At 43.5% G+C, this 16,494-nt stretch overlaps 1 protein-coding gene and 1 long non-coding RNA gene across 2 annotated transcripts in view; both read left to right on the top strand.

Moving 5' to 3' along the window:
• The window catches only part of LOC135806913 (histone acetyltransferase p300-like), a 26,697-nt gene extending 14,654 nt beyond the window's left edge, over positions 1-12,043 (top strand). The window contains exons 13-24 of the mRNA XM_065321072.1: positions 1,720-1,964; positions 2,912-3,170; positions 4,837-4,955; positions 5,125-5,295; positions 5,898-5,966; positions 6,848-7,005; positions 7,156-7,290; positions 7,440-7,507; positions 9,715-9,868; positions 10,400-10,552; positions 10,752-11,031; positions 11,873-12,043. Coding sequence (XP_065177144.1) covers positions 1,720-1,964; positions 2,912-3,170; positions 4,837-4,955; positions 5,125-5,295; positions 5,898-5,966; positions 6,848-7,005; positions 7,156-7,290; positions 7,440-7,507; positions 9,715-9,868; positions 10,400-10,552; positions 10,752-11,031; positions 11,873-12,043 — 1,982 coding nt within the window. The remainder of the gene's footprint in view (positions 1-1,719; positions 1,965-2,911; positions 3,171-4,836; positions 4,956-5,124; positions 5,296-5,897; positions 5,967-6,847; positions 7,006-7,155; positions 7,291-7,439; positions 7,508-9,714; positions 9,869-10,399; positions 10,553-10,751; positions 11,032-11,872) is intronic.
• Positions 12,044-13,051: 1,008 nt separating this feature from the next.
• On the top strand, positions 13,052-15,977 carry LOC135806782 (uncharacterized). Its single transcript, XR_010551270.1, has 3 exons — positions 13,052-13,142; positions 15,006-15,289; positions 15,852-15,977. It is a non-coding gene; the product is annotated as an uncharacterized LOC135806782 (long non-coding RNA).
• The last annotated feature ends 517 nt before the right edge of the window (positions 15,978-16,494 follow it).

Raw genomic sequence — 16,494 nt, 5'->3', positions numbered from 1 at the left:
AGGAATATGCGAGCTAAGATATAGTCATCAGGAGAAGGGGGATTGCAAAAGGTGCTTGCACACCCCTAAGGCTGTCAAGAAATTGAAAAAAGAAGAAACTGTAGCCGGGTAATTTTTTTTTGCACAGTGCTTCATTAAAGAGTCTACTCATCTTTCTGGGACTGGCTGGGAGTAGATCTTAGAAAGTAAAGTCTCAGTTAAAATATATTTTTCAATTGTCATATTCTGCTTGAAAAACATTGAAGCTACCTGCAGTAGAACCATACTAAAATATTATTATGGCAAGCAATTCCTCGAATTCTGCTTTTTTTCTTTATCCAAACACCAAAACAATCTTGGACGGTGTCACTTGATAAGCACTTTTTGTGTGTGTTTGTATGTGTGTGTGTGTGTGCATATGTGTTTATGTGTGTGTATGTGTGCCAGCTAGTTCGGTTGGTGGGTACACGTATGCCTGATAGTGTTGGGTCTGTTGCCAATGGGCTCGGCTGCTTGAAGGTGTAATGTTGTACCTGCCACCTTTGTTGGTTCCAGGGTTCATATACTTTCTATTTGAAGTATACATACCTGTTAACCATGAACTGCTTCTGGCTAGATTAACTCTTGTGTAATCAATGGTGCTAGTGAAGCTTATATCAGATCCACTCTGATTTAGCCACCCACACTAGTAGCAAGTATTACCTTCACTGGGGGCAGGGGTTCTGCAGTTGGATCCCAGGACGGATACCCTGATGCCGTCAATCCTTTTTCTGCACCTTGTCCTCACCCACTTACTGAGGTGTGGTGAGCCCATAAGTGGGATCATTTTCAAGTCCACCCAGAGTTTTGGGGATTTCAGGGGGTGTCGGCCGTTGGGCGGTTCAATAGCCAATTGAGTCATCTTTCCAAGATTCCTTTTGAGTCTCTCTCCCCTCTCCCGGGGAGACCCACGTGACCAGTTTTGGCAGTGAGCAACAAGTACAAGTACAAGTACAAGTGTGGGGTGTGTGTGTGTGTGTGTGTGTGTGTGTGTGTGTGTGTGTGTGTGTGTGTGTGTGTGTGCGTGTGCGTGTGAGTCCCATATGGTGCAGTGGTATGTGCAGCGATTTCCAATCGATAGGTTGCGGGTTCGATTCCCGACGATTATGGTCACACACGTCTTTCTTCTCTTTCTCAGACTCTTCCTGACTTTTCTTTCATTCTCCTGGGTGGTTACTAACAGCCAGTGCATGCAGGAGTATGTGGTGTGATGTGTGTGCAGGAAAAAAATAAAAAGACCAAAAAGTAGGGATTCACTGGCCAGAAAAAAGCCACTTCAAAGCTGTGTGGTGTAGACCAGGCTGAATAGTGGTGGTCAATTCTTCAGCCTTGCAAGCTGTTGAATGGTGCAATCCCAGCACAAGTTGCTATGGCTTCTGCTGTAGCATCGCTATCATCGCCTCTGGCGATGGGCGTCCAATGGTCAATGGTGCGTGTGAGACTCTCGAGATGTGCAAGGTAGCAAGTCCCATACCATATTATTTCCTTGAGGTTTGGCATGTCTCTTTACAGTAGGACATCACTTGTAGCGGGTGGAGTTTTGTTGCTTGTACTCCTATTGAACTTCACTATCTTTACCCACATGATGTGGCCACGTGCTTCATTTAGCAAACGACACTTCTCCAGAAAAGTGATCATTGCTTGCTGAGCTTAATGTTTCTCTTAAAGGCTGCTCCTATTTTTTTCTCTGCGTTCATGCAGCTAACCCCATGGATATTGAACGTGCAGCACATCAGGCAACATATGAGCAACGAGCACAGAGTGGCAACCATATTGTTCCAGTGCAGCAGCAACAGCAGCAGCCACAGCAGCAGCAGAATCTGATGGAAGCTCAGCTGAACCAAAGCCAGTCCACAGCACAGCAGATTCAATGGCTGACCAATGCGCCTAACCGCTCAGCTTCTAGCACACCCGTGCTAAGCATGAATGTCAAAACCGAAGGCCAGGTATGAATTAGCTATAGATTGTGGTGTGAGGCTTTGACGGGTTTATAATTGTGCCATTGGTTTGGTGGCATCTGGCGGGACTTTTCTGTTCTGGAGGAAGGTTGGGGTTGGGGTAAGTTTGCAGTGCGGAGAGAGAGAGAGGGAGAGGGAGAGAGAGAGAGAAAAAGAGATACAGAGACAGAGACAGAGAAAGACAGAGAGAGAGACACAGCCAGCGAGAGACAGAGAGAGAGACAGTGAGACAGAGAGGGAAAGTGAGACAGGGATGGAGAGAAGGAGAGACGGAGAGACGGAGAGAGAGACGAACAGAGAGAGAGACGCGTACTGATGGTACTGACGCGCTGCGTAACCTAACTGTCTATCTGCTCTAGCACATCTCGGATGCGCACTCCAACAGCCTTCCAACTTGGAGGGTTTCAAAGTCATGAGGGGAAGGTTATTGTTCACATAGCTTCCTCTTTAATTGACCTTCGCAGGCAGCCGCAGGTTCTTCTCCTTCATAGACAGTTTCCGATTTTCAAAACAGAATTTGTTCTTTTCTTGCTTGATATGTTGTTCCAACTGATCTTCGTGCTGCTTCCTGCAGGGCATTCGTAACAGTGTCGAACGCCTTGTACATTTACTTGTGTGCTCAGAAGTTAAAACCCATGCCCTCTCACACCAGGCCACCAAATATATATTTTTTGATTCGTTACCTCCCCGGGACTTATTCCTAAATTGTGGGTTCCCTAGTTCGGCAGGAAAGTCTGTGTGTTCCACATTGTACAGATAAAAGCGGTTGTAGTGGGTGCACCTGACCCTTTATAAGAAATGGATGAAAGTTGCTTTGGTCATAAACTCTCTTGACCATGCAGAAAATTTGCTCTAAAACACTTGTGCTGAACCAACTTTACCTTTGGAACAGGACTAATATATGTGTGCCCTATCCTGCTCTTTTCCTCTTGTAGGCCACATCTAATGTGTCAACAACGGCCACAGATTCATCTCAGTCTGTTGCTACTCTTAATCAGGCTGCAGCGTCCTCGGCTAGCTCTCCGTTTTCCATGACCAATATGTTATCTGCAGTCAGCCAGTCGCCAGCAGCTGTCGCTGCAGCTTCGGACAGCACACTTCAATCCAGTGCTGAAGACATAGATACTGGGAGTGTTCAGGCGGCTATCATTCCATCTACCACTCCAGAAGCTGAGGGAGTTCAAGACAAGAAATGTAAGCTCATCACATGCTCACTGGTTTGAGGGAAAGATTCAAACCGCAAAATCTGACGAGGAAATTGACTGTTACCACCAGGACTCCATCCAGGGACCTTATGCTGTTGAAATGTACAGTAAAAGACGCAAAACATGGATCTGGAAAGAAGTGCTAAAGAAATCTTGTTTAGATTAGCAAGGATTGCACAACTGCATGTAAAGCAAACAGAATTAGGAATATGCGAGCTAAGATGTAGACATCAGGGGAAGGGGGATTGCAAAAGGTGCTTGCACACCCCTAAGGCTTTCAAGAAATGGAAAAAAGAAGCAACTGTAGCCGGGTCATTTGTTCCTCTATTTTTTATTGCGCAGTGCTTCATTAAAGAGTCTACTCATCTTTCTGGGACTGGCTGGGAGTAGATCTAAGAAAATAAAGTCTCAGTTAAAATCTATTTTTAAATTGTCATATTCTGCTTGAAAAACATTGAAGCTACCTGCAGTAGAAGCATACTAAATGTTTGGCATGTTTCTTTACAGTAGCACGTCACTTCTAGTTGCTCCAGGTTTGTTGCTTGTACTTCTATTGAACTTCACTATCTTTACCCACATGATGTGGCCACGTGCTTCATTCAGCAAACGACACTGCTCCAGAAAAGTGATCACTGCTTGCTGAGCATTATGGTGGCCTTAAAGGGGAAGTTCCCCTATGATGAAAACTTTACAACTTGTAGCGAAAAATTCACTGATTCCAATGATTCCAATGGTGACGGTCCCATGTTGATCCAAGGAGCCGTTCCCGAGTTATACCTGCTTGAAGTTTTCACTAAATTTGGTGACATCATGATGACGTCATTGACTTGGAAGGACTAGGCCGGATTTATGACGTCGGAGAGACAGACTTTGTGTAGGAGTAGATGAGGAAAACCAATTTCATTCTTGTTTCTCTGCAACAATTATTTTCATACTAGAATTTTTTCAAGTCGGGATACCAGTAGTGTGTTATACATGTATGTCCCATACCGAAGTTTGAAAAAGATCCGGCTTCTTTGGGACAATGTCAATGGAGAACCAAAATACTGAATTTTCACCATCCACTCCCATACAAAGTCTATCTTTCTGACGTCATAAGTCCGGCCAAGTCTGGGCAAGTTAATGACGTCATCACCATGTCACCAAATTTAGTACAAACTTCAAGCTAGTATATCTCGGAAACGGCTACTTGGATCAACATGGGACCTGTACCTTTACCATTGGATTCAGTGCATTATTCGCTACAGGTTGTGAAATCTTCATTTCAGGGTGAACTTCCCCTTTAAGGCCGATTCACAATACAACTTTTGCTACGCGACATGCGACTTGCGACACCTGCAACGAGCTGCGACCGCGACACACGATTCACAATCGTTTTAAGGTTTGTGCGACATCCTGATGCAGTGTATGCACTATGCATGTGCACTGAATGAGCATTCCGAGTAGAATCTGTACTCCGTTTGTGTATGACGCACGTCGCAAAAGCTGAACTCTCTTCAACTTCTGGGACAGGTACCTTGCGACTTTACTCGACTGGCATTTTCTTGTCGCAAATCGCGTGTCAAGTCACGAAACATGGTATTGCCAAACGGCCTGAAAAGTGTATTACTGGATACTTGCTAATGATTCTTGTTTTGCTGTTGTGCTTTGTTCAGTCGAAATGTCTGCGGAGATTGTGCGGGATACGTTTGTTCCAATTGTCGATCAATTGTGCGATCATGATGATCGCAAACCTTTTCTACAACCTGTCGATACGATTCTTTTGAACTGTCCGGTAAGTGAATGAGTCACGGGACACAGTCACTGATTTAGCTTTTCACTGCTTGCAGTGTGCTGCTTTGTTGATGTCCGCTGGTACTGGATTGGCTATGTACTGTGTGTATGCATGTACATGTATAGGTGTTGACGTTTGACGTTTGTGCTGTCACATCTTTACCCTTCAGGACTATCTGGAAATCGTGAAGGAGCCAATGGATTTGTCAACTTTGAGACAGAAGCTTTGCAGTCTTGAATACACCGATCCATGGGAATTCATTGCGGATGGCTACAAGATTGTGGAGAACGCATGGTTGTACAATAAGAAGATCACAAAAATTTATAAGCAAGCTACTCAAGTGAGTTCTGTTGTCCTTCCCAGAACCAGAATTTGTGCTGTTCATCTTCTTATGCTTCAAATACAGACTGATTCACTAAGTACAGTTGTGCCTGGTGAAATTTGCCCTATAATGCATATTTCGCAAACTCAACGTCCAGCTCTCTCTGTTCCAATCTTGATCGCGCATTGGCGTTCTATGCTCAGTCTGGGAGTTGCTGCCCTGGAAGGCATACGGATGCGGATTGACATGTACACAAAGTCATGTTCTAGCATGATTGTACATATGTACTAGCATGATTCTACACATATGCTAGCATGATTGTATACATGTACTAGATTGTATAATATATGTTCTAGCATGATTGTATACATGTTCTAGCCCAGTAATACAATCAGAACTGATCCTTGGCGCAAGTTTTCCACTTCACGTTGGATTTCATTGAACTCAATTGTACTTATGATGCCGGAGATACCCCAAAACCCAGCTAGTTTAATATTGAGGTTTCTCACCAATAATCATCATAGTTCGTACCCAAAAGTTGGCTGTTTGGTCAAAAATAGCTAAGTGTGCATTGGTTAACCCAGAATCCCCTTGTTTCTGACTTTGTTGTTCCGATGCAGCTACATGAGTTCTTCGAAAAGATCATCGATGAGCCCATGCAGAATATTGGATTTTGTTGTGGCAAGTCGGTAAGTACTATTTCACTGATGCGTGGATGTGCTATCACATTCTATACTCTAGATATGCTATAAGGTTGGAACTCATAGCCAGCAATCGCATGTCACCACGTACATTGAAAATCAACATAATTTTGCGATTCGACCTTTTTTTCAGGATCACTTTTCAACGAGGACGAAGCAAAGTCGGCCGAACGAAGCCTAGAGGGAGAAAATCACCCTGTCCACTTCACCATCACAATACTGACATAGATACGAGATGAAACAACTAAAAAATCCACAAGAAAACTGTACAGCCATCATCGCGCTGACTTTGGTCTGACTTTGGTCTGAGAATTTCTATCACGATCAAAAATGTACGAGGAGCACTCAAAAATAAGCCACAGACGTACCTTTATCGCTCTCTACTCCTTTTTCAAGGCACAAAAGTCGACTCTCCACTTTCAAACCAGGAACCAGACATACCAGTGGTCCTTTTCAGCTGCTCCACGAGCGCAGGAAAGGTTCACCAAGGGGCGCAGAGCAGCATCCATTCCAGGACTTTTTGAAAGAGCTATAATACGAGTGAGACTGCATGCCTGAGTACATGAGTACATGTATGAGTACATGCAGAAAATAGTCAATTTCAGCGTTTCTGCTCCAAACAGCAACCAGCTTCGACTAGAAACAAAGATTACACTAAAGGATCAAACAACAACCATTTTTTGCAGTTTTTTTGCCGATGGCTTCCCTGTGCTTGGCCCAGAATGCCAAAAATCACACCTCGGAGGAGTACAAAAATTACAACTCTCAGATGTCCTCGATTGCTGGCCATGATGCTGGTATGTGTGCTTTGTTATGCTATAACTTTGCCTTTTTTTTGTCATTCTGTCCTTGTTCCTGTTGATCTACAGAGGTTTTACACACCTCAAGTGCTGTATTGTGCGTGCAACTCCTGCATTATTCCTCGAGATGCGGTCTGCTATGTGTACAAGGGCAAGGAGGCGACGGTGCACTATTGCAAGAAGTGCTTCAGTGAAGTCAACAAGTCAGTCAATGTGGGATCTGAAGGGTACGTATTTGTCTTACTGTTCCTAACTCTCTGCTAACGTAGTGCATGCCCTAACTTAATCCACACTAGTTCGGGATATACATAATATTTTAGTATATTTTTGATACTAATGTTTTCCTTCCATGTTTGTTTTCTCGCTTCTATTTTCAGGGACGTATTGAAAGCGAAGTTTCAGGAGAGGAAAAATAACGTCAAAGACCCTGAACCCTTTGTGGTTTGTTCGATTTGTGCACGGCGTATGCACAAAGTTTGTGTTGGATTCCATCCCTCCATCTGGAAAAGAGGGTAAGTGGATGCGTTGGTTTGGGATGTGTGAATTGAGTGCCATTGTTGTGTGCTCTGTCCTTATCATAATTGTACACAATGTGTGAGTGTGGGTGGGTATTAACAAATCTGACTGCACACCTCTCTGTGCTTACCTGTTTGCATTTCAGCTATGAGTGCAAGGAGTGCCTGACAAAGAACAACAAGACTGAGCCTGTCAACAAGTTCACTGCTGAAGGTAACTATGGTCAGGATTAGAGTTCGGGTTAGAATAGGGTTATTTGATCAGAAGCCGACAAATTCCTTTGCAAACCATACGCCATAAGCTGGATTAGATTGGATTGGTTTATTTCTCGAAGAACAAACAGGCAGTGTTGCCTTATTACATGAGATCGGCTACTGGCACACAAATATAAGGAAAAAGGAAAAGATTAAAAGAAAAAAAGAAAATAGAGTAGGTTTACAACAGCAGAGGAAAGATTATAATAATTATTTGATCAGTAATAAAAAAAGAATAAAGGAATAATTTGATCAGTGAGCAACGTTAGTCAGTAAATTTTCAGGTGGGATAAAAGAGCGGTCCGAAATTGACTGGGTTTCCCCAGTGATCAAGTTAGCGCCAGGGTAACAATATTACCACTGGGTTTCAGGCAGGTAACAGATAGGCGCGAGCATCTTGAACCTTGACCACGCCGATTGCTGATGGCAATGATAACGTAATTGCGGTATTACTGTGTAAGAAGGCACTTGCTGCTCCTGTCTTTTTGAAGAACCTGGGGGTACTGCCAGTCAGGTGCAAAATTCCTTACTACCAGTTGCGAAGAGACACATTGCAGAAACCCACCCTTGAAGTTGCCTTGGAAAGGGGAGACTGGACACAAGTTGAAGAAAAGTGTTGCAGGTAAAGGAATAAGGTGGCTTCGAGTGTGGTTCTTTTTGCTTCTACTCATTTCTGGAAAACCACTACGGTGGTGAGTGTGATTGCTCTGGTAGACCACTACCCCATGTACTGAACAGTTGCTTTGTGAGTGAAATATGTGCAGACATTTTTTAATGAGATGAAAAGCAGAAATAAAATAAAAAAGGTGAAGTGAAAGCCTGCTCACAACTCCGCCCAGCCTTGCGAACCGGGTGGGAATGGTGGATTTAGAACCCGGGTTCAACTCTCAAGCAAGCGCTCTCCACTCTTAACTTGTGGTGTTAGTGGACATTATAGCGTAACTTTTAGTTTCTTGATCCTTTTTTCTATACTATAAATTTACCCTTGGCTCTCCATCCGAGTCCATACTTTATTGTGCCATTAGAAAACGCAACCACTTTCAGAGTCCTCCGAAGAGAGTCTGCGACGTTAAACCACGCACACCTACCTCAACCGAAAAATAAATGACCTGCCACCCGGGTTGTCAACTCCATCCAGAATACAATTCTACGACTCGTACAGTACAGAACTATATCTGGTCTTACGGTTGTAAGTGCAACACAGCTAGGGAAATACATACCTCGGCCTCAGCAGCAATCTTCTTCTCTTTTTCCTCCTCCTTTTCATGTAGAATCTCTAGTTCAGTTGCGTTGTTGGGTGTGGCGAGTCGGATGGGCAGGGAGGCTGGGCCACTGACGCCTGAAGAACATGCGAAGGGCTCTAATTGAAAACGAGATAAATCCATTTTGTGGAAATTTCAGGAAGCGCATTTTTCATTTTCGGCCTGCACTGCAGCATCAGAGACTTTTATCCCGTTATGCGGATGAACACAAACTTTAGGTATCATTGTGATTGGGATGTATCGCGATTTGACCCATAAAACCGACCCACAGACGTCTGGTGGGTGCAAACGAATTCTTTCGCGACGAAAAACGCAAAAACTCCAGTTTTGACCCCGAGTACGTTGTCGTGCCTTCAGGTGTAACGTCCCTGGTCTAGCGCTACGCGACAAGCGCCAAGCACGTGACGCATAGTACAGGCCCAGGCACGGCACAAACTACAGTACGCATCCACTACTGTGTTTCACAAACGGCGTAGGTTCGTCGAAGAAGGTTGAACGTCGAGGGTTGACGCAAGAATAAATTTCAAATCCTTACCAGTACCACCGTACAAAAGGGATTTCCACGAGAGGTCCTGCCACATCACCGATGTCCACTCCAACCACTTGCCTTGCACCTGAAGAGTCTTCAACCTCAAAATCTGAGTGACTGAGAGTGAGTGAGTGAGTGAGTGAGCGGGAGTGAGTGAGTGAGTGAGTGAGAGAGAGAGAGAGTTAGAGTGGGTGAGAGAGAGGGTGAGAGAGAGAGAGAGAGCGAGAGAGAGAGAGAGAGAGCGGAGAGGGGGACGACTGGGTTAGTTATTGGGTTATCTGGCATTGGCGAAATCTGGGCATTGATACTGGTCTTATTGTTCACCTGGAGAAAACCTAAATATTTGTTCATGACTTTTTCTCTTGTTGTTTGTAGCACTGCCGCGCAATGCTCTGGCTACATACCTTGAGGAGAGAATCAACGCTAACCTTAAAACTGCTGATACGAACCGTGAAGCTGGCCACGTTCACATCCGTGTGCTCTCCAGCAGAAAGCAGACAGTGAAGGTCAAGGATGCAACCAAAGAAAAGTAAGTAATGTCTTTTGTTGGTGGCAGTGGTGGTGCTGGTGCTGTTGTTGTTGTTTTTTCAATTTTTTCCACGCATATTTAGGCATATATTGTCGTAAGAGCACTCTCCGAATCAATCTAGTGTGTGACTTTTGTTTATTCAATTTGCTAAAGATGACATTCTACCTATTAAGGTTCTGTGCCGTCATAAGGTTTGAACAGCAAATAGTGCACCAAAGAATGTGCAAAACATAGTATACCTACTGTATTCTCAAGCAAGAAAAAAAGATCTAAGGGTACTTCAAGAAAACGGGCAGGAATCTCTGGTATGTTTTCCGGTGTTTTCCTTGTGGCTAGTAGGAATATACTGGGTACCTGTCTATCGCTGTGTACTAGTATTGCTTATTCACATGGACCTCTGTTAGTGCGGAGAGTTTTCACAAATCATCATACATCTGTCATACAAACCAACGTTTTTCATTATACTCAACTCTGTGTGTGTGTTTCTGTGTACATGTGCGTGTATGTGTATGTTTCTTCCATTAATGCCAGGTTTGAGGAGCTAAGTGCTACATCTTTCCCGGAGGAGTTTCCTTATGTAGCAAAGTCTGTCTTTGCTTTTGTGGAAATTGATGGCCAGGACGTGTGCTTCTTTGGCATGATCGTGCATGAGTTTGATTCTGACTGTCCCGAGCCTAATAGGCGGTAAGATCTATATCCATCTTGTGCTCCTGCTCTCTTTCTCTCTCTCTTTCTCCTTCTCTCTCTCTCTCTCTCTCTCTCTCTCTCGTCTTTGACTTTGTTTAGTTTGCTGTACAAGTGCATGTACTACATGTAACACTGATGACTGCTGAGTGAAATCTCTTCAAGACTTGCTCTCTGTTCTCTGCGTATTTTTTTGTAGGCATGTATACCTTTCGTATCTGGACAGTGTCCATTTCTTCCGGCCAAAGCAGTTGCGTACTCAAGTGTATCATGAGCTGCTTATCGCTTATCAGGACTATGTCGCAAAGCGAGGCTTTGTCGCTGTTAACCTTTGGGCATACCCTCCTGATAAAAACCAAGACTATATTTTCAACTGTCATCCACCTGGGCAAAGGATACTCACACAAGAGCGTCTAATAGAGTGGTACAAGACAATGCTGGAGAGTGCAGTTGCTCGAAAAGCTGTTATCAAGTTTCGCGTAAGTGCTCTAAATCACCTCGTTTTCGCTGGCCATTTAATTTCGCTGATTCCGCCGCTTGGTGCCAATTGGCCAAAGTTAACCGCAGGCCAAAGTTTGTCATCGAGGCAAATGATGCATAATCCACCCATGGCTGCCCGTGAGGGCAACAATTATTAAACCATCTTTTCTAAATCGGCCAAAGTTTCTCACCGTCCAAAATTTGTTGATTTCCAGAGTAGCGAGAGTAGTTATCTGCCACCGATACCTCATCCAAAGGGTATCAAACAACATGGGAGTACATACAGAAGATCCCAGTGTAGCGTCAGTGATCTACATATTGAATTTATGACAGTTGTGCATGTTCTTTGTGAGGATATACTTTAGTTCGATTAACCGGTTTAGAACCGGTTGTGAAAAGATATCAGTTAACAGTTTGTGTAACGGTTACGCTGGTACTTTTCGAGTTTTCGAAGCACGCATTTTTCCAAATTTGGCAGTTTTCCAACCTATGGTGTACGCACACATGCATAAATGCACACTACCTAGTACCATCCGTTACAATTTGAATCAACTTCATGACACTTTTAATGCTTCTGGCCTGTGAATCTATGTGAATGAGCATGCAGACATTTGCATGTATTAGTAGTAATTCCGCACGGTACATTTCAAACAAGGATATTGTACTATACTGTTCAAACTAGCTACACGCCGTACTGCTCTAGCTTATAGGTTGTACTCCGATAAATCGACTGTTAGCGTAGCAGTTAACCGTTAAGGTGAAAACCGTAGCCGTTTGATCCCTATTGTTATACTGGCAATCTAATGTTGTTTATCCTTTCTCACTTTTTTGATCTTTCAGGATATTCACCAGTCCACACTTCAAGATCAAGTCAGCGTACCGACCGGTATGCCATACTTTGAGGGTGATTACTGGCCTAAAGTGTTTGAGAAGATCGCCCAGGAGGAAAAAGCGGAGAAGATCGCAGCTGAGGCCGAGGTATGCATTATCTTCTGTGTAGAGCAGGACTGATGGTTCACATCTCTCTCTCGAATTCAACTCCATATCAAACATTTTACCACCGGTTGGATGGCATTTGGGCACCAGCCGCTGTTCGTCTTATGGTTGTTGGCAATTTGTCTTTTTTCAATGCCGCTGAGATGATGGAGTGCATGGGATGAAGGTGACAAATTCGGCGATAGTTATAAGAAAGTTCGTTGCTCTCAATGTTCGAACTTGCACCTTTCCCACTTTTCCGTTCATCGGACTCATTATGTTATTACAGAAAAGTGGGAAAGGTGCAAGCTCGAACATTGAGAGCAACGAACTTTCATATAATTATCGCCGAATTTGTTACTAAAAAATCCGTTTCTTATGTTATGCAAAACAACAATGTGATGACAGCCATTCCTCAAATTGCACTGCTCTGCACTGCAACTTCTTTGTATTATTACTCAACGTTCTTTCATCTTGATCAAATCTTAAAGGTTAGGACTAGATTAGGAGGAGAATGCCTGAGGATCAATACTTCCATTAAGGATACAGTAGTGATTCTAAAATATTGGCCATTGAAATAATACCTTGTAAATAACATAGCAAGGGGCGCTACGCTGCTCTGGAACTGGGAAGATACCTTAGGTGTTCTCAGTGTGGGAAGAAGACAAACCATACACTCGCTTAAAGCTTGGCGTATGCCAATCCCCCGCCAAGTAGTGAGAGCTTTATTTCATAAGCCAATGCCTTCCTGAAGCCGTAGAGCGTCACTTGTCAACGACTAGTAGTAGTATTTATTTTTCTTACCATAGGATGCCTCAACAGTGATATACACAACTATTAAGTGGGCTGATAACGAGATAAGTGAAAAGGAAAAGAAAGGAAAACTAGACAATATTTGATTGAGAATGCAGTGATCCATGTGGATGGATTTGTTTATTGGCCAGGTGTGTGAGGGGTATGATGACCGTGATCTGTTGTTGTGTGCCTGTATTGCTATGATGTCAAGCAGAAGAAGGGCAAGAAGGGATGCTCCCAGCCGCGGCACGGCCGAAAGAAGAAGAGCAAGCCGGCACCGGCACGGAAGAGAAAAGATTTCGCTGCGCGTGTCCTGACCCGGCTGGAGAAGGATAAAAGTGTAGGTCCATGGTTTCATTCTTTCTTTGCATTGCGTATACCTGTGTCTCGTGGTGTGCGACGACTGGTTTGTTTTCAAATGCATGTTTTAGATTTGTTTCTAACTTGATTGTTTCTTCAGAGTTGAATATCATGAGCAAGAAATCAGTTTTAGTGCAGCCCTTCACAATCAAAATCAAGCTGACAAGTTATGATATTCTTCTCAAAAGCCTTATTTAGCCATTTTACCCACAAATGGCCCACATGGGAAATTGTATAATCAATAATTTGGTCAAAATACGCAATTGTGGGAAAATCATGCACCGTTGGGAAAGGAAAGCCGTGCATGAGACATGCTTTAGGATAGGGCTGAAATGAGTATCTCGACTATTCAAATATTCGTTAATTTAGCTTTGCAGAATGAACATTTGTGAGGTAACGAATATTAGAACTGAAATTTTTTTCCCAATATGCTCGACACAAATGTTTTATTACAATCAGCGTGCAACCTTACGGAGCCATCTGACAGCGTTTCTGGGGCGATGTTGCTCTCAACGGAGAGCGAAGCAAGGTCGCTGAAGGTTTTTATGTCAATGGCGTTGGTTTCCTCCCTGAAGTATACTTTTTTGCCTGTATGATGAGGCGGGGTATTCATGCCCTTGTCAGAACTCTGACGATTTGCATGAATTATCAATCAAGAACATTTGTTCGTTCGTTCGTTCGTTCGTTAGAGTCAAGAATGTTGAGAAATTGTGTTCGTTTCAGTCCTACAGTTTAGGTTGTAGCAATACTCTCTCTACTTACAGGGCAAGCCTGGAATAAGTGAGGCAAGTTTGCGACGTACACACTGTAAGCCCATCAGCACATAGAGCTTCATCTGTGGGACACAGGTGATTGCAAATTACGACACGTTTTCTGTCGTCCTTTGATTATGCGAGGTGGCTATCGAAAACGTATGCCCTTGTATCTGAATATTAAAATGAGTTTCCGCACGTAACATTCGATGTTTGAAAGTGACTTATTTTTTGTAGAGTATATTGGTGTGTCATAATGGTACTAAAGTTGGTTGCTCCAACGAGGAGCACACGCTTCTTGCCGACCTAGACACTTGAGTGACTCAGGATTGCCATCCGGAGCACACGAGAAGCACGTAGCACCTTCCGCTCGGCAAACCTGAAAGAAAGCACCACTGCCTGCTCAATACACAGTGTGTCAAGTTCGGCAAGAAGTTTGTGCTCCTCGTTGGAGCAACCAATTTCATCACTAGTACCGCCGAAGTCGCAACTTCTAAGTTCATAATGGTACTAGTTTGTAAAATTATTGCCTTTGGGTGTTACTCTTTCAGTGAAACCATTTCTTGTTGAACCTTCTACTAGTATCTTAGTTTATGCCCCAGCTGTTACGCTGTCATCACACTACGGTACAAAGCGCTGTGTCTACATCCACATAAAGTTTTGGTCGGTTGTCATGATGATCCATGTACGGAGTGAAAGCGGGAGCAGAAGAAACGGGAAACGTAGACGTGGTAGCCAGCGGGAGTGGGCCCCTTTTTTTTATATAAAAGGGTGTATCTCCCACAGTCTGTTTAAAAGCGACCTTGTACGTGGGAATCTTCAAATTTCTCCAAAACATGACCGCGTGTACTGGTCAAGAACTGTGCCTGTTTGATGACACGACTACCCGTTTTGGATTTTTCACTGTGGACGCAGACGTAAGGGGAAGCCAGAGAATGAAGTGTGATGACGGCCTTACTAGCTCCTTGGGTGTTGCTGGTATTATCGCCTACGCTGATTTCTTGTATTCGTTGCTGCCAAATTTTCCTTACATTACCTTTATTAGCAACAAAAAACAAAAAAGTACCTTTATTCTTGTTCCTTTTGGCCAGGCATTCTTCACCATCACGCTGATTTCTTCAGAAAAGGTTGCCAACCTTAAACCCATGCCGGAGGATGTGGCCGAGCAGCAAAGCGGCAATGTGATGGAGAGTCGGGATTCAATTCTTGCGTACTTTCGTAAGAATCATCTCGAGTTTACAACTTTGCGGCACGCGCAGTACGCTACACTGTGCATGCTCGTCGAGCTGCAAAGCCAGTCAATGTAATCGGCTACCGCTGCAATACCTGCATGGCTGAAATTATTGGAAGTCGTTTCCATTGCCCAGTGTGTGACGTAAGTTTGCATATTCATATTGGCCACTGTGTGTTTCCAGATTTTGTTTGTATTTGTTGTCTCAAGTTCTCTTAGTTCTTCTAGAGTAGACTGTACATAGAGGTACACGACAGAATTTTTAATCCACATGACTGTAGCTTCTTCTGTACAACATGCAACACCTGCAGATTGCAGGTTCTTTACTCACCAGTAGTGTCCAGATCTGCCTCCATTCTGTATCTGATTGTTGTTTTGTACGTGTTTGTGTTTTGTACGTGTTTGTGCCTCCTTATGCTAGGATTATGACAAGTGTGCTTCTGGTCTGTGAATCTATGTGAATGAGCATGCAGACATTTGCATGTATTAGTAGTAATTTCGCACAGTACATTTCAAACAAGGATATTGTACTATACTGTTCAAACTAGCTACACGCCGTACTGCTCTAGCTTATAGGTTGTACTCCGATAAATCGACTGTTAGCGTAGCAGTTAACCATTAAGGTGAAAACCGTAGCCGTTTGATCCCTATTGTTATACTGGCAATCTAATGTTGTTTATCCTTTCTCACTTTTTTGATCTTTCAGGATATTCACCAGTCCACACTTCAAGATCAAGTCAGCGTACCGACCGGTATGTCATACTTTGAGGGTGATTACTGGCCTAAAGTGTTTGAGAAGATCGCCCAGGAGGAAAAAGCGGAGAAGATCGCAGCTGAGGCCGAGGTATGCATTATCTTCTGTGTAGAGCAGGACTGATGGTTCACATCTCTCTCTCGAATTCAACTCCATATCAAACATTTTACCACCGGTTGGATGGCATTTGGGCACCAGCCGCTGTTCGTCTTATGGTTGTTGGCAATTTGTCTTTTTTCAATGCCGCTGAGATGATGGAGTGCATGGGATGAAGGTGACAAATTCGGCGATAGTTATAAGAAAGTTCGTTGCTCTCAATGTTCGAACTTGCACCTTTCCCACTTTTCCGTTCAGCGGACTCATTATGTTATTACAGAAAAGTGGGAAAGGTGCAAGCTCGAACATTGAGAGCAACGAACTTTCATATAATTATCGCCGAATTTGTTACTAAAAAATCCGTTTCTTATGTTATGCAAAAAAAACAATGTGATGACAGCCATTCCTCAAATTGCACTGCTCTGCACTGCAACTTCTTTGTATTATTACTCAACGTTCTTTCATCTTGATCAAATCTTAAAAAGGTTAGGACTAGATT

Source organism: Sycon ciliatum, chromosome 1 (genome assembly GCF_964019385.1).
Source record: "Sycon ciliatum chromosome 1, ocSycCili1.1, whole genome shotgun sequence".
Taxonomy (NCBI): domain Eukaryota; kingdom Metazoa; phylum Porifera; class Calcarea; order Leucosolenida; family Sycettidae; genus Sycon; species Sycon ciliatum.
Note: the sequence above shows the minus strand (reverse complement) of the source record. Positions and strands in the feature narration are given on the sequence as shown.